Here is a 20,972-nt window from a genome sequence, read left to right as displayed (position 1 = left end):
GTGTTGGTTCTCCCTTCCTGGGCCATAGAGACAGGATTACTGTTATTGTTTGACCCCAGTTTCTGGCCCTGTTCTGGTCTAAATTGTGTCACACGGGAGCTGAAAAAAAGCAGGAAACTCAATTTCTCACTGTGTTAGTCAATCACAAGAGGGGATGGAAGCCAGAGCGTGAAGCAGCAATGTGGGAGGCCATAGCCATGGACACACAGGGGGAACTGATCACACTTGACTCCTGGTCAAGACCCAGCAAATCCCATCATCCAGCTGGGATGCACCTTAAAATTACAACAGAGTCACTCCTGCATGTCTGTTAGTGCCATGCAAAGGGAGCATCTAAGTGCATGCTTGCGCGCGTGTGTGCTCACACGCACACGCACACGCACACACACACACACACTGCAAAGCAGAGTCCAGCACCTTCAGGAGGGAAAGAGAAGCGAAAGGGCAGGGTGAGAGAATAGATGGAATGAGAGAGGTAGAAAAAGGGAAGGCAACAGTGGGAAAGAGTGAGAAAGGGATGAAAAAGAGCCAAGAGAAGAACATAAATGGAGCTGATTGAGTATTTTCTGTCAAAATGTCTTTTTCACTGGAAAATGGCTTTCTAAAGAAAATGGAAATGTTCATAAAAATGTCAAATTTTGTCAAACATTTTCAGGTTTTTCTCGGGGGAAAAAATTGACTTTTTTTAAACTGCAAAACAGGGAATTTTGTTTGCTGAAAACCTACATAATTTAGTTTTTCATAACAAAAGCCTGAAAAAGTTTCAAAGAAAAATTTCGACAAAAAAAAAAAAGTTTCATTTTCATCAACATTTTTCACAGGGGAAGACAAAACAGTTGTTTCCCAGCACGCTCTCAATATAAGAGAAAGGAACAAGGAGAGAAAACAGATGTCTGGGCCAGTTGGAGGCAGACAGAGAACTGGGAATGAGCAGTGGGTGTGGGAGGAGAGTCTGGTGCCAACATACTGCAGCTGCTTATAACCCCCCAAGCCTGCAGGAAGCTGCTGACCATGTTTAACCTCAGAGCGCTTGTGTGCAGGAGCCAGTCCCTGCAGGGAGGAGGAGTTGCCAACCCAAATATTCAAAAATCATTAGTCCAGCCTCAAAAAAATCATGAGATTGTCTTAAAAATCATGAGGATATTAAAAAAATATATTTCAGCTTCTTTTTCTTTGTCTTCTGGTTTCAGACCCTTTAGGTTACACCCAGGTCACATTTTCAAGCTTTTCTCCACAACCGTGAGAGTAGGGACTTCCTGACATTTTTTAAAGTATGCTGAGATTCTCACATAGGGTATGTCTACACTGCAATTAGACACCTGCAGCTGGCTCGTGCTGACTGACACAGGTTCACAGGGCTCAGACCAAGGTAGCGTGACCAGACAGCAAGTGTGAAAAATCGGGACGGGGGTGGGGGGTAATAGGAGCCTATATAAGAAAAAGACCCAAAAATCAGGATAGTACCTATAAAATCAGGACATCTGGTCACCGTAGGCCAAGGGGCAGTTTAATTGCAGTGTAAATATTCTGGTTTGGGCTGCAGCTTGAGCTCTGGGACCCTCCCAACTTGCAGGGTCCTAGAGCCCAGACTGCAGCCCGATCCCAGACATCTACCCAGCAGCCCCTTAGCCCGAGCCCCACAAGCTCAAGTCAGCTGTTGCAGGCTTTTTAATTGCAGTGTAGACATGCCCGTAATGGCCAACCTGCAAAATGTGATGTTTCAAGGAAAACACCGAGGCACAGATCTTCCGAGTATTTAAGTCAATCTTTGTGAATCTGGGCTTAGTTATGGTGAGACCTGTGACACTTGCTAGATTTGGCAATACTGCAATATTTGATGCACCTCTGACATTGCATTCAGGCCAGGCAGAGGGGGTCTCAGCACAGCACCGCACTCCTTGTATGGTATTTGACATAATGCAGTATGACCGAGCAATGCAGTCGTACATGAGGTGGCCACAGGCCTGAACTAAGTGGGTAGTTGCCTAGGCTGCCACACTTAATAGGGCACTGGAATCGCACTGTGCTACTATGGTAACTCATCAACAGTCCAGCCTTGAACTGTTCTTCTGCACCAGGAGTTTCTGCTCAGTTGCTCTATCCTCTCAGAGAGGTCCCTGTTCTTGTTCAGCCGGCCGCCATTTAGGTCCCAGATGTGCCCCAGAATCCTTTCTATCAACAGCTGCAGCATCACCTTTTAAACACCACTGTAGCTACTTCAAAGGATACTGGGTAAGTTTGGAAGGTAGAGATACCTGCTACAGAAATGCGACATCCTCTCTTCCACTCTTCTCTCTCTAATGTTGTGTTTGTGTCCTTCTCCTCTTGCAATTTCTGTGTCTCTTTTCATCCCACTCCCAGGTCTCAGAACAGTATCCCCCTTCCTCTGCGCCTTGACCTCATTCCCTGGGCCAGATCCTTAGGTGGTGTAACTAAGCATAGTCCCACTGAAGTCAATGGAGTTACATCAGCTGAAGATCTGGCCTTCTTCAAAATCATCTTCAGAATCACTGCTTTCATCTAGGTCTCTGTCACTGCTCTCCTCTCAGGCTCCTGCACCTGATCATTAAAAGACATCCCAAATAAAAAACAAAGGTCTTTAAAACAAAAGTGTGTTACAATCAGTGGAGTTATTCCAGAGATTAATTTGGACCAATGTATGTTGTACTTAAAGTACTGCACAGGATCTTTTCAGGGGGAATAAGGCAAAGCGCCACATTTATTGGTAATACATGTATCAATCAACGCTGTATCATATGCATATGATATATATTACACTCATGCACTCACATACAAACCCACAAGCACACTCCGTCTTGTTGTTACCAATTAGTTTCTCCCCTTAACTTCACTGGCCAGGGGAGTTAAATGGGGGAGGGGTGGAGCCGGGCTTCTGCCGATCTGGATCGATGCTCCCATGTTGACAAGACGAGACCCAGGATCCTTTGCAAGACACCTCACCTTTATAGCAGCTTCCCTCTCATGCAAATTTATACGAGATGCAAAATCTGTGTCTGTGGGCTGGTCTACACTGGGGGGGGGGGATCGATCCAAGATACACAACTTCAGCTACGTGAGTAGCGTAGCTGAAGTCAAAGTATCTTGGATCGAATTACCTGGGCTCCACACGGTGCGGGATCGACGGCTGCGGCTCCCCCGTCGACTGCGCTACCGCCGCTCACTCTGGTGGAGTTCCGGAGTCGACGGTGAGCACGTTCGGGGATCAATATATCATGTCTTAACGAGACGCGATATATCGATCCCAGATAAATCGATTGCTACCCGCCGATACAGCGGGTAGTGAAGACGTACCCTGTGTCCGTTGGTCCTTTGTGCTGCTTCTTTCTGGGTGTTGTCCCAATGCTGTTCAAAGAGGGTGTCTTCAAAAGAAGGTGCTCTCTTCTAACCCCCAAGGCTGTCAATATGTCTGCTCTTCTTTAGTGAGCCCACTTGACAAGTTTTATTGTTCTTGGGTCTGGCTTCCATCCCCTCTCCAACTGTTGCAGCTGTCTTGAGATGCTTGCCTTCCACACCTGACTCATTCACACCTCGCTCATTCAACAGGGCAATTGATTAAAAAGCAGGGGGCAGGGTGGTAGGAGGGGGAGAGATCTTATTCTACTTCTAGCAAAAATACATTTTTTTTAACATTATACCAAGGCTCAGTACAAAGTTTTCTATATAAGTATCTGATACAAAGTTGTATGAAAATACAGGCATAATACAAAGTCATATGAAAGTTATGTGAAGATGCTTAATACAGAGATTTATCTACATGTATGATCTGCTTCCCTTGTAAAATGTCCTCACAAAATGTTGTATTCCCCTTGTCTTCTCTATCACACCCCTACCTGCCACTTCTGTCACTCCATTCATCCACAGGCCTAACCTCTCTACTCCAGTGCAGGGGCACCTAGAAGACCTAGCTGTTACCTTAGCCCATGGGCTGTAATAGTGGCAGTGAGCTACTCAACTACTTTGCCCCAAGCTGCTAGATTGTTGGAGATGGGGGAGGCGTCCTTTTCCCCACCTCCCCTTCCCAACTCAGAAAATGGACTTGGGCCTTCTCTTAGGAGCATGTCATGCTTATGACATTTCTTTAATCCTTCCCCTAGATGCACCCTCAGTAAAGCCAGGATCAGAGGTCTTGGAGACACGGTTGCCCTCCTCCAAGGACGAATGCCTCATGATTGGTGCCTTGAGTCTGTGACATCACCTGCGGGCAGACTATTTCTGGACAATGAGTTGCGTCTTTGAGAGATTTTTCTAATCAGGCTGGAGGAAGGTAATTTAATGATTTCCAAGAGGAGCTCTCAGCACTGTAAGTATTCCCTACAATTTCTGTGTATCCCAGACTGATACTGGGGAGAGAGAGTGGGAAGAAAGAGAGAAACTGAGCTGAGAAAAGTCTAATGAAAACCCTGGGGAATTGTTTGGCGTTTGTGTCTGGAAGAGACAGATTTTCATTTCTTAGGTAACGTTTTGCTCTGTCTCTTACCTTAGTGTAGGGATCCATTGACTGAAGTAAATGGGAATCTTTCATGAATAGTCAGCCTACCTATAAGAGGCTGGTTAGTTTGGAAGCAGCTTCTTCCTTAGTGTTTTTCTTGGTGGCCGTTTGATTTGGACCGTTGCTTGGCTGTTGTGGAATTCATCTGAGTCTTTGTATGGCTGGCACTGGCAGGGCATTGCTGTAAAATGTGTACAGGGCACTGTGGTAAAGACACTACTGGAGTCCAGGACTCAGCTGCTGTTTACAAGGTACTGCTGAAACCCCAGGAGGTATTTGAAGGGTTCTGCTCACACAGCTAGATACCCCCTTCCCCAGTCTGATAATAAACCCTTTCTCTCTGTAACAGTCTGTCTTCCAAGCTCACCATTTCACCTTTGCAGAATGGGATGGAATTTCCTAGGATTCCCATCAAGGAGTGGGCTGCAGGACTTCAGTTCTACTTAGAACTAGCTTAAAAGCTGACTCTCTTTTTAAGTGCATCCTTTTTTGTTTCTGTTTGGTCTTGAAACCATTGCTAGAGAAAAGAGTCTGAGAGCTCAGAGCAGTAGGATACAGGCATCAGCAGTGGCCGAGGCTAGAAATATTCATTACATCCCCAGTTCAAACAGCTGGCCCTGGAGCTATGGGACTTCTTTCCATTCAGCCGCAGTTATGTCTGATACTGGATACAAAGTTCTCTAGCTAGAGCACTGCTGCAAGGAAGATCACTGCTACAGCACACAAGGCCCATAGCTGAGATGGTGAGGATATCACCACGTGGAATAAAATAGCTGAGAGCATTTCTACCTGGAGACAATATGTATTTTCAGAGCATTGTTGCGAGGAAGATCCCAACCCACCTGGGCCTTGTGTCTCAGATTTTTGGGGCTGCACTGCAGATCCCAGCACACATGCAGTAGTGCGTGTCTGACCTTCCCAGGGCACGGACCCAAGGAAGGTCACAGCCCACGTGGGGAATCTGATGCTGCTATAAAGAAGATCATGTCAGATGTCTATTTCGCTTGTCAGGGAAATTTTCCATAGAGGATCAGAGACTAAAGCTGTGAAGGGGGTGGATTAAAGAGCAGCTCTTTGTCACTAGTACTCAAGCCTCCTTAAGTGCATTGGAATCAGAAGGTAGCGGGGAAGGAGATTAACCTGGAAGCCAACCCAGAGGTGGGATGTCATCTGCCAGCACTGGGATAAGAACATCACTGTGGACAGATTGTATTAGGTAAAATTAGTGTTCAGACGCAAGCAAGGCCATTACGCAAATGGATTAAATCCTGGGCCAAGTAAAGAGCCTGTCAGAGCCAATTAGATAACACTGTGTGAGTGAGAGCAGAGGATGTGAAGGAACATTCAGTTGTCCAGCAACCTTCATTGGGAAAGGACAAGAATCCACAGCTACTGGCTCTGTCAGTTCTCTCACCCTGGGACTATCTTTCACTGTCTTCCAGTGACATTAGTGGCAGGGGAGCTGTGGCAAAGACTCTGGAACGTATTCAGAGGTAAGGCGCCAGAGAACTCAAAGAGGTGCCATAGAAAAAGATCAAATCTAGGTGAAGTAGGAGATTGTCAGGCACCTAAGTATTGGGGTGACAGGGACCATCCGAGTACCTAGATAAATGGATAGACAGGGTTGCAGAACACAAATGGAAGGCTGTGCTGTGTGTTTCTCCTACTTCTGTGAGTCCTGGGCTGCAGCCCCACTCAGTGGTCCTGCATGGTTCCGGAGGAACTGATCACAGAGACACAAGAATTGGTGCAGCTCTTGTGTCAATGAGAATTGGTCTCCACTGCAAGAACAAAGACATCTTTGCCTGTGTGTGGATGGAAATTAACTCTCACTGGCATGTCAGTGTAATAGCAGCACAGTGACTTTGTGCTGTCTGGTGCTGAGCTTGAGATGAAGGAAGGATGAACTCTCCCAGCGCTTCCTACCCAAAAGCTCTGTGCTCTTTCCCAAGGTGCCGTCAAGCTGTGGAGATGGGTAGGGAGAACAGGAGTAATGAAGGTGCTGCGGGGAAGAGAGAACTGTAATTCCTTAACCCTTTGATTCCCATTTCTTTCCCTCTCTCTTACATTAGTGCAGATGAGAAATAGGATGTAGTATGGTTTGGTCTGAAGCTTTCTCCCACCATATACCAGGTGAAGGTGGCTGAAACCTCACATAGTGGTGGGGTGGAGGAAAGGCTCTGAATCCCAAAGACGGAGCCCTCCTATTATCTGCTTCTCTTCCTGAGTAAAGCTCGGAGCCAAGGGGGCTTTGAGGGATGGGAGGCAGCTGCCTCTCAAAGGCATTATGATCTGGATGGAGTGTTGTGCTAGCACCAGCCTGGTGTCTGCTAAAACAGGGAGCGAGCTCACTGACAGATGTTAGCCCAGCTGCCTCTCCGGTTTCTTGATGTCAGTATCCAGGGTTAAAAATCTCAGTCAGCCATTTTTACTATTATGTCACATTTCATTCTCTCATGGGTGGCCAGGATAATATCTGGGTCTGTCCAAGTGGATCAAAGCTGGTTAGAGATGTTCTTTGGATACTGATTACACATTTCTATCACCCTGTGCCTCTAGTACTCCAGGAGGGTGTCTACATCATTGTAACTGTGTACCCCATTGATTATTATTGTTCTTGAGACTAGTGCACAATGCTTTAACCACAAGTGTAGGCAGGTATAGCCCACGCACACCACGATGCTTAATTGTTATGCTTAAAGCTCTACATTTCTTAGAGCAAAGCAGCAGGGTTTTACATTTTTTTGTCAATTCTTTAAATAACACATTCTCAGGAAGGAAAGATGGTCTTGTGGCTAAGAAAATAGGGACCAAACTCCCTGCTAGTGTAAATTAGCACAATTCCATTTACTTTATCAGAGAATTTGGCCCTAAACTGAGATTCAGGAGATCTAGGTATAATTCTTGGCTCTGACACAGATTTACTCTGTGACCTTGGACAAATCACTTAATCTCTATATTGTAGCTTCTCTTCTATAAAATATAGTTTCCCCACTCTGCAAGGTTGTTGTGAGGATAAATCCATAAAATCCTGGGAGATGCTGAGATACTATGGTGACAGGGACCATATAGGTAACAAGACAGATACATAATTGGGGGAGGGATAGCTCAGTGGTTTGAGCATTGGCCTCCTAAACCCAGGGTTGTGAGTTCAATCCTTGAGGGAGCCACTTAGGAATCTGGGGCAAAATCAGTACTTGGTCCTGCTACTGAAGGCAGGGGGCTGGACTCAATGACCTTTCAAGGTCCCTTCCAGTTCTAGGAAATAGGATATCTCCATTAATTTAATTTATATAACTAGATTTACTATGACTAGGTTTGTGATCAAATTGAGTGTATAGCAAGTGTGCCTTGGAAGATTGTGGATATACTGTGAGCAGCAGGGCTAGTGTATATACATTTCAAACTATTCCTGGCTGTCACTGCAAACTCTACTGTTTGTTATTTTACTTAGGATGGCTTTAACCATCCAGTCTCTAGTGTATTAGATATGAAAAGATGCAGCTATTGAGGTATTTATAGAGTGTTGATCACTTTGGTATCTGAGCACCTTGTATGGAACACCCTTATTTCAAAGTATGTGGCCTATCAACACGCATGCACATGTTAAAATGGAATTGCTAAGAATATATTCTTTGCTCTTCAGGCTGTCCCTCCGACCTTTCTAGATTTTGTTTAAAGGAAAGAATTACAGCAATTGCAGGCACTGATGGGGGGCAAGAAGCCCTCTCATTCCGTGGTTGTCAATTATCTAAAAATACTCTCAGCTCTTTGGTGGCTTTTATAGGCTTGTGATTAGAAAGATCTCATCTCTGCAGTCTGTAGCGTCGTAACAGAGGGGTGGGGGAGGGAAAGAGGATATTTGGAGGATTATATTAAAGTTACTGTGGTGACATAAAGGGATTTGACGTCAGTACTGAGATTGTGAAGCTAATTCCAACACTTGTTAGCATGAACATTCAGTAAGTGACCCACCGGAAATGCTTTAGGACAGGACTTACATGATGAATGCAGAGAAGGGAAGCATGTGACTTCAGGAAGGGAGAAAGATGGAAACCCCCCCTTTCCATAGGTGCACACAGGAGTGGAGTTGAGGGTAAAATGAGTAAACAAATTTTACTCACGTCTCCTTTGGAGAATATGGAATGTATTGTAGGCTAGTTTATCCACTTTTTTTTTTTTTACCACTATACCACTGGGTGCTCTTGAACAGTGTGCACTGAGCTGCATCTGACTTAATGAAGGGATGGATGACCCCATGGGACACAGGTGTCAGGGATCCATGTCCTGTGGGGTGTAGAACCACAGGACCCTCAGATACCAATGCAGCAGCTCTACCACCTGAGACAAAAGAAAATGTATGTCCTCTATGTGCCAGCAATTGAATTTATGTCCACTAGGGGATGACAGTGACCAAATGGTTCCTTGGCCACTTTTACAATCTGCTGAGCAGATGTACAGATTTGGGAACCACACAGTATTAATTAGTTAGCCTTGTTCCTGGATTTCCTTTTTACAATGGAATTATGGCCTGATCCATATGCAGCAATGGAGTATGCAAAGCTATTGTTCATGACACTTAAAATCGTCAAAAATGGAGATGGACAATGTCTATTGGGTCATCTCACCCATTCACACTCTCCCACATCCTAGTCAATGAAGGATTGTTTCCTAAAATATATTCTCCACTGTTTTGCCTTGGTCCAGTTTAAAACATCTTGGGGAAAACTATTTCCGTAGGAGGCTAATATTCCGTATTGCCCAGATATTCTGTAATGATTATAAACATTTTCTTATGGTGATGTGGCACCAAGTAGGTATATACTAAATCTGCAAATAAAAATATAGGCCTTACCAGACTAGAACAAACTAGTTATCTAGCTCCATTGGTACTAGTCCTCCTGCTCCACCAGAACAGATTACTGGGCCATCTGGTCTAGCAACCTGTCTCCAACATTAACCTTCAGAAGCAGGTGTAACCATCTGTCTGCAGCTCGCTGTGCAATATCCTGCTAAGGGGATAAAAGTCTCCCTGCCCCCAGCTGGTGTCCCCATGGCTTGGAGACTGAGAACTTGCCTTTTTTATCCTAGCAAGTGTGACTGCAGATGCTGTTCTGATTCTTATACTGTACATAAGAACAACCATACTGGCTCAGTCTAAAGGTCCATCTAACCCAGTATCCTGTCTTCTGACAGTGACCAATGCCAGGTGCCCCAGAGGGAATGAACAGAACAGGTAATCATCAAGTGATCCATCTCCTGTCGTCCATTCCCAGCTTCTGGTAAACAGGGGGTAGGGACACCATCCCTGCCCATCCTGGCTGTTGAATCCCCATCCCTAGGCGCTGGTCAAAGTTATAGTCCTTTCTCCCTCCTCTGGCTGATGGCATCTAGAAGTCATAAGTTCAGCACCCTCCTTCCTTTTCATTATCTGCATTTGTCTTACAGACAGGAAGATTTGAAAGAGGAGTACCTCGTGTATACAGCAATTCAAGAATGAGCGACGCCAATACCCTCAACACCACAGAAGTGGCAGCTGGTCCCACCACACCACGCAAGGGACCTCCCAAGTTCAAGCAAAGGCAGACAAGACAGTTCAAAAGCAAGCCCCCAAAGAAAGGAGTAAAAGGGTAAGAGCACTAATGAGAGCTCCAGGGAGCGGTACTTCCCTTTACATACATTAGGTGAGGCAGTGAGGTGATCTGATACACCTTCTCATATCTGGGATCTTTCAGATGATCTCTGCATGAATAGAACATGAGAAGGCAGGATATGTTCTCATAGGGAGGATATCATGCCAGAAGTAACACTTCCCCCTTATGAGTCCAACAAGAGAGTTGCACCAAATTCTCCATGGAACCCATTAGGCCAAACCAGGAAACACTTGTATTATACTCTTGTGTCACTCCCTTTTAGGGTTGCCAATCCAGTAATTAAAGATTAATCTTTAATTAAAGATTATATCATGTGATGAAATCTACAGGAATTCATCCAACCAAAACTGGCAACCCTACGTCCCCTTGGCAGTGAGGAACTCCTTGTGAACTGTTCCCCTCCTCTGCTGCTGATCTTATGTCCTTTGTCCCTGTAATTTAGCAAAATCCTTGAACTATTCCCTTTTCTCAGGTGCTGATCCAATCTCCCTTCAGTTAGGAAAGACCCTGTGTGAGGTAATCCTTCTCTTTTGGTTCTGTTCCAGTCTCACCTTCCTCTGTTGTCCTTTCTCACAGGTTTGGAGATGACATTCCAGGTATGGAGGGACTTGGAACAGGTAAGTCATATGTAATATTGCTCTTCAGATGCCTTTAAAGTATTTCTGTTACAAAAACATAGAATCATGGGGCTAGAAGGGACAGCAAGGGTCATCTAGTCTAACCCCCTGCCAAGATGCAGGATTTGTTGTGTCTAAACCATACAAGACCAATGGACAATCAGCCTTCATGCTTCAGGGCTTAAGATGATTGCCTGCTATGGTCAGGTATAAATTTCGTTTTTGCCCCTCCATAATGTAGCACTGCACAAGTGGCCAAGGTACCTTGTGGGTGCTCTAACCTCCCTTCCGTGTAATCTTCTATCAGATGTGGAATTAGGCAAATACTATGAAAAATTCATGTCTGTTTGAATTTTTAAATGGATTCACTTGGCTGTGAATGGGCTCACTTGTGTTTGCTTTCTGCAAATATTCTAGCAAATGACTTCATCAGCAGGAAAGTTCACAGAAACGGTTACTTTAACACCAATAATGCAAGAAAAATCACAGAAAGTGAATTTTAAATTGCTAATTGTCAGCATTCTCACCAGAATCCTGATTCCAAGTGTTACACTCGTCCAACCAGTGACCAGAAATGTGTGATCTGTGTCCAATCAAAAGAGCTCAGATTTCAAACATCAGAGACACCCCAATAATCTACACACTAAAGAACTTTGTGCCAAGATTATTCAGCAAATAATGTCAGATAACAAAAGTGTTCAAGAAAATCACAATCTGGTTATAAAAACAAACTAATGGGGAAGCAAAATTAATCAAAAGATTTTAAGTGAGCTGTTCACATCGCTCTAGATATCAGTTGCTGGAGATGAGGTACAAGACTACATGGACTATGTTTTTTTTTCTAGTGCAGCAAGTGGTGAGATGCCACATGAGAACCATTGATCTAGTTCAGTGTAGCAGGAGGCAGGAGGCTGCCCACTCTTACACTGATGGGGTGGGGAAATATTGTCCCTCATCTCTGCCTAGTCTTTGAATAGAGGCCCATTTTCCTTTCTCTTTCACCCTAGCACTATTTCTTTAATAAATCAGCTTGCCCATCTCTCTAGGATAGAAGAAACAATGGGGAATACTGAGCTTGTACTGAACTTATCCAGTTTCTCTCTCTATCTTGCAGATATTACTGTGATCTGTCCCTGGGAGGCTTTCAGCCATCTGGAACTGCATGAGCTGGCACAGTTTGGTATCATCTAAGTCACCAGAATCACTGCTGGTGTCTTCCAAGGTTCCAGAATGGTCTTCTTCACCATTGACACTTATTTTCGGCCCTTCCATCCACCTGCTGACATTCTATTGAGCACATGCAGGGTGGCTTCATGAGATTCACCTAGTTCTAAACAATTCCTTCTCAGATTAACTTGGCAAGAAGTTATCAGGGACCCTGAATATTCACCAGGCCTCATCTGATGAAACTATTGGAAATGTTTAAACATCTCTGTAAAATATCCTGTCGTCCCCCTGGAGTGTTCATGTGTGTGAAGTCTCACCTGTATCCCCTGACTCCTGGGATGCTGTATGTATGAATTTTCACCATATATCCCCCGCTCTGAGTTACATGAGATACTGTCTGTATGTGCCTATTTGAAGTCTTATCCTATATTCCCACCCTTGACCCTATAAAATTTAACTCTGAATTAAACCCATCGCCCACTCTCAGGCTTTCCATGTATATGTGAAGTCCAACCGATGTGGATGAGATTCCCATGATATCTGAGCCAGCAATCAATTGCTCGGTGTATATTCATAGGGAACAGAGTCCTGAGAGTCACCTATCCACCTTTCATTAGGAAGGAGAACTTGGAGTCTCTCACATGAGCTCTCTGTAGCGGATCTGCCACTAAAATTCACCTCTCAGCCATAGAACAGAAGGGCTTGGGAATACTACATCTTCCCTATATTATCCACAGGTTAGTGGAGTAGTTATTAGATTTCTATTGCTGCAATAAGGACAGCTGACAGCCTGAATGTTCAAGATCACTAGCTAAATCTATCACAGCACTCACCCCTTTGCTATCCTGAGGGTTTGCCAGACTAATCAAGTGACTCTCAGGGTGATATAAACTTTCATATCCTATAAGTAGAAATCCCTTCCTGTTCCTGGTACCATATTTACATGAGGAATAGCTTGTATCTGCCAGTTGTTGGTTAAGAAAATGGAGAAGCATTGCAATTGTCACTTGACAGTGACATATAGCACATTAAGGGTATGTCTACACTGTAACGTAGGCCTGTGTGTGAGCCTTGGCTCAAGCCTAACCCCCCCTTGCATGTACACTGCAATTGCGCTAACCTAGGGCTCGGACCCAGGGTTACAGGACCCTGCAGGGCTGGAGGAGTTAAGCTGGCACCCCAGGTGCGAGCCCTATTGCTTTGCATTGTAGACGGAGCCCCGCTTGACTCGGGTCCTGGGAGTCAGCTGGAAGTATCCCACAATTCCATGGGACAACTTCCTTGGTCTTCTCTATCCCAAGAATCTGCAATCTACTCTAGTGAAAATGGCAAATAGCAGCAGCTCAGGTCAGTGTTAACCCATTCTCTTCTGATCACTGATCTGCAAGCACCCTGTCAGAGACCCTCCTGGCTTGCAATGGAAAACAAACTGATCAAGCCTTTTGCAAAGTGACCGGCTTCCTGGTAACATGCAGGGTAGACAGTAAAGTTCTCCCAAAGTGCACCATGGTCCTAGGGCTAGAGCAGCCACATTTCAGAGGGTGGAGGTGCTAGGGATTCTGGGATATGGTTACTAAGACTTCGGTCTGCGCACTGCAGTGTGGACGCCAGAGCCCTACACTCGAGCCTGGGTTAGAAAAGTCTTAATATAAGGTAAAAATACAATGTAGCCGCTCAAGCCCAGGGTTCCCTAGCACAGGCAACTGACTCAAGTCCCACTAACGGTGGGCTTACATTGCAGTGTAGACATATCCTATAGCATGGGCTGCGTACCAGCCAGATTTAGATGAGTTCTTCTAGCACACTGTGGGTTTAGCACAAGCTGGAGTCCTACCTACCTTCTTCTCCCTCACATTTAGCATACAGTAGCCCTCCCCCCCCGCCCACATCACTCCTCATCCCTATCAACCATGGAATGTGAAGCATTTTCCTTTCATGCCATTCCCCAGTTCCAGATTTGCAGATTGCATGTGTTGAAGTTGAACACCTGACCTCAGAGGTTGGTGCAGCAAGGTGGGATATAGGTGAAAGAGAACAACTGTGAGTAGGCAGAAGGAGAATAGTTCCACTTAACCTTATGGATCCATCTCTTGGTCTCTGGCAGCCTTAGTCCTTGTTGGGCTGGTGAATGGTGATTCATTTAGCAACACTCGAAATTGTGCAGAGAAGGGGCAAGAGTATTCCCTTCCTCTCTTGCATTAAGAAAGGATTTTAATTTTGTTCAGAGTCAAGGGGCAAATGGTTTTTATTATCTGATACTCATAGAAGAGGATGTCATTCTTCTAATCATTGTGGTGAGCTTCATTCAAATTTACCTTTCCCTGGTTTACACTGCATGTGTCAAACTAATGATATATATATATATATATATATATATATATATCCATTTTTACTTGAAAATTTTTAGCAAATATGTGTAAGCCAAAAGTTTAAAATCAGTTTACGCTAAGAATTGTTACAAATACATGGCTGCATCATGATCACCACCTATTCCAGTGTGAGAGCCTTTAATCCAAAAAAACAAGACTCACCACTTAAAGATAAAGGGATATGCTCATTAGCTGTCAGTAATACTGCTTTTATTTTCAATAGGCCAGTCACTAGAAGGCAGTAGTACACAAACAAGAAACACATTACAGCAATGTAACCATTACAAGTACAAATTGTGCGTCAACTGGCGAACTACATCACAGGACTACTTCATAGTGGGTTCTGGGAAGTCGGCGGATGCAAGCCTGCCCACTGCTAAAGCACCCTCCCGCAGCCTGTGGGGAGGATCCACTGGGCCCGGGACTCAAATAATTACATGGGACAACAGAAAAATAACAGGGATAAGTGTGAGGGTCAAAGGGTCAAACATAGGAAACCTGTAGGGTACACCGAGCAGAGAACCCTGGACAGCGCCCACTGCTCCTCAAAGGTGTCAAGAGAGCCAGTGGACGCCACCCGAGGAACTCTGCCCGGATGTGTGAATGGAGGGAAGATTGGAAGTAGGCCCCACAGTCACAGGAAACCCCCTCAGCCAATCACAGGACTACTTGTTAGGCAGATACCATCTATAACCTTTGTTTTTCATGCATTGTTGCTTCTCGTTTCTTGCACCCTTCTCTCATTTTACAGCTCTTCCTCTTCCTCAACATCTTCTCTGTGCAAGTGTGATTTTTATTTAGTTTTTAAATATGAGTGACTTATTTCATTTATCTTCAGTTTTACTTAATAGCCTTTGGTTTTTTGATTAAATAAGGATGTCAGTTTTCTTGTGCTTTCTCTCACCTTAAATTGCTCTATTTATATGACCCTTATCTCTGCCCCTCAGATTCTGACCCTCTTATAATTTGTCTGGAAAAAGGCTTATTGGTTCCAGTTTTTGGAAGAAACAAAGAAGTGTGGTCATTGCCTCTCTCATTAGTGTGCTTAATTAGGAACATAACATGAGGACTGAGCATTAGAGTAGCCCTTGAACTCCCATTTTTGTCCCAGGTTGAGACATGGCCTTCTGGCATTGGGACTGTTCTCTGCCACAAAGTTCCCTCTTTCTAAAGGCGTCCAGAGATTGGGACATTCTAGTGAACATCAAGGTATTGATAAAGTTTCTCCTCTGAACCCTGTGTTAGTACATTCCCTTCCACCACAAGAGTATTGCTAGGTTTCCCCTTCAAAGGAGTCCAAAATCAATACATTCCCTGCCAGCTCCCATACCTGGCTGAAGACCTGTTTTGCAGGGGTTTGGGGGCAGCTGCTGTTGGTCTTAGGTTTTGGGGGATTCTTTTAAGATGATAGTTATTTCTTTCATTTTAAGGAGTTTTAAGATTTATGAAAGGAATTTTAAAACAAGTTCTCTTTTGGTCTTTAAAAAAAGAGAGAATGAGAGAGCCCCTGGAATCTTAATTTTCATAGGAAGCTGTGAGAGTTGGCAATGTTGCAAGGAAAAAAAATATATTTAAAAAAACCTTATGAAATACTGCAGCATGTTCACATTGTAACAGGTTATTCTTTGTTCTTTTACTATTAAAAATTGTTTTTAAAATCCTGAAGAGATGGTCTGAAATTACTTTTAACACATAATGTGTTCACTCAAAGCATTTCATGCTATTTCCTTCACCTCTGGCCAGAGTGGACTGGGACAGAAGGAGCCTTTAGAACCACTCCATCATCGTCCCGCCTTGAAAGAAGGCTAGTTATTTTCTGAGCTATTGCTGCCATGTGGCCAATAAGCGACAGAGTTCAGTTATGACATCATTTGAGAAGCAAATCTACATTTCTCCTCTGTTCGTGCTGCTACCAGGGAGATAATACTTACTCACTGATTCCTGTGACAGGCCACAGTCAGTGGAATGGATAACAAGCAGGGGCGGAATTTGGCCCACATTTTCTGGAACTTCATAGCCTACATTTTCTGTAACTTATGGGCCAGGACCTCAGGTGGAGTAGCTCCAGCATAACTCCATGGATACAGCCTTGAAGCTGTTCACAAACTCTTTATGTTTCCCAACTCACTAACCCCAAATGTATTTAAATAGCCCTTTTACTTCTAAATTCAAGAACTCTAGAAGCTCAACACTAAACAGCCCTATGATAACAAATCAACGTGTGAACAACCTAGTGCATAAGAGTCACCCTATAAGAACAACCCAGTCTGGATAGGCCATCTCTCATGAATCACCCTATAATAATACATTAGGGTATATACATGTGATGGGGGAGAACATGTTGAATAAATGAGCAGATTTCCATATTATCAACACAAGTATTCATAAATCATGAGCCAGACCCTCCCCCCCAAAAAAATCATGAGATGGGCTTAAAAATCCAAATATTTTTTAAAATAATAAATGTTGGGCTCTTTTTCTTTGCCTTCTGCTTTCTGAGGTGCCTTTGCTAAAACACTTTACACTTTTTTGCCCCAACCTTCAAGCCTGGAAACCTACACACACACACACACACACACACACACACACACACACACACACACATTAAATGAAACTGAGATTCTCTAGTAATCACCTGACTCCAGAAGCTGGGACTTTAAGAAAATCACCAAATGTCACAAGAGTTGGCAACACTAACAAACTTTCAATCATTCATCTTATGTAACAGTAAAAAAAAAAAAAGGTTTAGAAAATATGAACTGTAATACCCTCTTTCTGAAGACTGCCTCCTTTCCCAGCTTCTTACCTGCAAGTAGGTTCCTGATACACTGATTACATGCACTGCCTTCTCGCAACATGGTCCCCTCTCCCGACTGTGCCCCTGATCTAAGCAGTAATAGAAGCTTTCCTTTCTAATGGTTCTGATCACAGAGTTGAGGTACTTATTGCCAAGCTTCCCCCTTCAGGGTAAATTAGGTGTTTGGTTCTTTGTGTAGATTATGTGATAAGGCCTACAGTGAATCCCAGGTAAACCAGAATAAATCAATTAAGTTATATCTCAAAGGGTCATACACATCTCACTATAATCTCTCTCAATAGCAAAGGTGTGTTCACAGGAAACAATTAGAAGAAATATGGAAAATGAAGTGAGAGGATTTAGTAATAAGTCTGAAGCATTACTCCCTTGGTTAAAAATACACACTTGTATAGCTTTTTTGGTATTATTTTATTATGGTAGCAGCTGTGCTGTAGTTGGGCAGGATCATGCCTGAACAGCATACTGGCACTTTTGCTGAATGGAGGGATGCCATTTTGTTCTCAAAATGGCGTCTCTGCATAGCATGACCTTGCATGCACTGTACGTGGGTGAGATCACACCACATGGAGGACACTATTTTATACAGAAACAAAATGGTGTCCTCATGCAACTGCATGGAGGCATCCATTGTAAAGAACAAAACAGCATACTCCACACAGCGTGAGCTCACACACCCTGTACATGCCTTGCCATGCTGGCAGGGGCAGAGTATCTATAATTTAAATAGCAGGATTGCACCACTGAGTAGCAGCTAGTGGTCCCAACTGAGATGGGGATCTATTGAATGGCTAGGTGCTGTACGAACACATAGTGAGACAGACAAAAGGTAAGAGGGGAAACAGAAGCACAGAGAGATGAAACTACTTGCCCGAGGTCACACAGAAAATCAGTGGCAGAGGCAAGCTTAGAATCCTGGTCTCCTAATTCTTAATCCAGTGTGAGACACGTCTGGCTTTGCTGATGTCCTCTTCAAAGTACCCAGGGCTAAAAATCTTAAACATTCTGCTCTTGAAGAATTTTCTTTTAACTAATTAAATACTACATTCAAATGTACCTCCAACTAGAGGCCAGATCCTCAGTTGGTGTAAACATGCATAGCTCCCTTGAAGTCAACTAACTTGTGCTGATTTATACCAGCCAGGGATTTGGCCCCTGTCCTTTAAGAATAGATTCAGTAACTTGGAAATTAACCTCATTCCAAAACCAATTCTCCTCTTGTTGTGTGAAAGGATCTCTTCTTTCAGAAAGAATGGGAAATATTACTAAAGATAGGCAGGCTCCATATAGTAAGAGGAAGTAGAGATTAAGAGATGTATAGACAAAGAGATTAAGAGATGTATAGACAAAGATATTTTCAGACAAGATTTAAAGGAAGTGGAAAGTGAACAAAGCCAAAAGATACCCGAAGCCTGCTTCATTGGCAGCAACTGCAGAGGAGAAGGCTCCTGGATTACCTGTGGGAGGAATGTTATGAGAAGGGACACAGAAAAGACTTCTGATAGGCACCAAGCAAGTGAAAAGTTCAGCATACCACCACTTTACTTTTATAGCCTCTTTCTTTTAAACTGTACCCCAAAATGCTTCAGAGAGTCAAGCAATACAGCGACCAGGTTATAGAAAGGAAGGAATAATAGCAGAAATGAAAGAACCTAAAGTCAAAGAGATGGAAATAATAGGAAGGCAGTTCTGCCTGGGCAATGTGCCACAGGAGAAGGCCCTCATACCAACAGCTACTATATTGTGTGAAGGACGAAGAGGAGGCCTCTGCTAGATATGCAAAGAGAGTTGGGGGGTGGGAGGAGCAGAGAGAGGATATGTCTATGAGAATATTTCATTTGTGGCAAGCTGGGGTGCTCTAATGCCTCACACTAATAATTATCTGTGTGGACCCCACTGCTGAGCACTAAAAGTTCCCTAGTGCATGCTGATGTACTGCAATTTGAAACAGAGATACAAGGATTCTGAGGTATGAGGAGGAGATTTTCAGTGGACATTCACTGTCCTCATTTACTTGGAGTCACATTTTTCTCACAGTATTTTTCTCACTGCTCCTTTCTCCTCCACGTTCCTGAGGCTGTAAATGAGCATGAGTGTCACTGCCATATACATCACAGACACCAGCCTGTCCAGTCTGCTAGACAAGCTGGAGGTGGGGCGCGTGTATATGAAGCTCACCCTCCCATAGAAGATAGCAATCACAGTCAGATGGGAGGAGTAGGTGGAGAAGGCCTTTACTCTCCTGTGGCACACAGAGTGCTTTGTCAAGATGATGGGGAGGATGTAAACATAGGAGATGCAAGTCAGGATGAAAGCGCTCACCAGACTCACCCTGCTCCGACGGCAAAGATCAGGACATCATTCAGGAAGGTGTCAGCACAAGGCAGCTCCAAGAGCGTCTGGATGTCACAGTGAAAATGGTGAATGACAATGGAGCCACAGAAAGGAAACCAGGACATTGGGAGAATGTGTAACAAGGATGTTGTGAAGCCACCTGTCCATGAGCTGGCCATGAAGGCAACGCACACTGCTCTGCTCATGACAGTGTAGTGTGGGGGTGGCAGATTGTCACCTAACAGTCATATGCCATGGCAGAGCTCAGTGCCCACCATGGTGATGAAAAATAACCACAGCTGCATAATCCAGCCACTGAAGGAAATGCACTTCTTCTCCAACAAGAGATTTACCAGCAGCTTGGGGGTGGTGATGAAGGAAAAACAGCTGTCTAAAAAGGAAAGGTGGCTGAACAAGAAGTACATGGGGTGTGGAGGTGATGGTCCAACCAGATCACCATCATTATGATCACATTCCCCAAAGGGGTGACAACTGGGAAGATAATTAGGAATATCCCAAACAGTAACATCTGTGGCTCACAGAGGCCAGAAAAGCCCAAAAAGTGGAACTCAGGGACCTGAGTTTGGTTTCCATTCCTCAAGACATTGAAAATAGCAAAGGATCAAGCTGGAAATCCCCATGTTTGTTAATACAAGATCAAACACATGCAGTTATTACAAGCATTCATACAACACTGTTATTTATAGAGCACCCTGGAGATGCTAATGGCTTACAGACAGCAGAGAGACACAGGGCCACTACAGCTGCTTTGCAGACCTCCTGCATAATATGTTACCAAATACCGTATTATTCAAAACTGATTCAAATTGCTTTGATAGCTTCACATTTTGAGAATTGTTAACAAAGGAGAATGATTAACATCAAGGTATCAGGATGGAACAAGGTGACTAGTGGGGTCCCCCAAGGATCAGTATCAGGTCTGGGCTTATTTAACAAGTATCCCTGGAGGCCCTGGGCACGACTGGGGCCCTATTGTGCTAAGCACTGTGTCTATAGAAAGGTAAACAGCAGTGGCCCGATTTTCAGAAGTGCTCATCACCCACCAACTCCCATTTTTCTCACTGGGAGGTGTTGAGCTAGGAACACTTATGAAAATCAGGCCATTTGTTAATTAAATTTTTGGGTGATATTAAACCAGGAAGTTGTGTGAAAACCACTGAAAACAGTGATGTAACACGCTGGGGTCTGGAGATGTCAGATAGATGGACAGGATATCCACTGATATTCAGCATGGAAAAAAATGCAAGCTAAAATACCCAAGAATGCCCCACTGGGAACAATTTTGAATGGGTCGGAGAAGAGAGGAGAGGAGAGGAAACTAGATGACCATGCTAAGTCTTTTCCATCTCTACTTTTCTATGTATCTATGAAATAGTAAAGTACATAAAATGAAAAGCTTGTAAAATTCAGAATCACTCATTACAACAGCAACTTTAAACACAGAAATCAATTCAGTTCTTTGGGCGTCTGCAAATTTTAAATTCA

General features: G+C 44.0%; 1 protein-coding gene across 5 annotated transcripts in view; it reads left to right on the top strand.

Annotated features, from left to right (window-relative positions):
• The window catches only part of PDE6H (phosphodiesterase 6H), a 110,055-nt gene extending 95,264 nt beyond the window's left edge, over window positions 1–14,791 (top strand). For 2 of the 5 annotated variants that reach the window (XM_008178784.4, XM_008178783.4), the window contains exons 2-5: window positions 4,116–4,321; window positions 9,959–10,140; window positions 10,741–10,781; window positions 11,896–14,791. In XM_008178784.4, coding sequence (XP_008177006.1) covers window positions 10,007–10,140; window positions 10,741–10,781; window positions 11,896–11,972 — 252 coding nt within the window. In that variant the 5' untranslated portion in view covers window positions 4,116–4,321; window positions 9,959–10,006 and the 3' untranslated portion in view covers window positions 11,973–14,791. Of the gene's footprint in view, window positions 1–2,059; window positions 2,233–4,115; window positions 4,322–5,843; window positions 6,004–9,958; window positions 10,141–10,740; window positions 10,782–11,895 lie in introns of those variants that run through there. The other 3 variants (XM_005305279.4, XM_008178782.4, XM_005305283.5) reach the window with 3 other exon arrangements.
• Window positions 14,792–20,972: the final 6,181 nt, after the last annotated feature.

This window comes from Chrysemys picta, chromosome 1 (genome assembly GCF_011386835.1).
Source record: "Chrysemys picta bellii isolate R12L10 chromosome 1, ASM1138683v2, whole genome shotgun sequence".
In the NCBI taxonomy this organism is placed as follows: Eukaryota; Metazoa; Chordata; order Testudines; family Emydidae; genus Chrysemys; species Chrysemys picta.
This window is presented reverse-complemented; position numbering and strand designations above follow the sequence as displayed.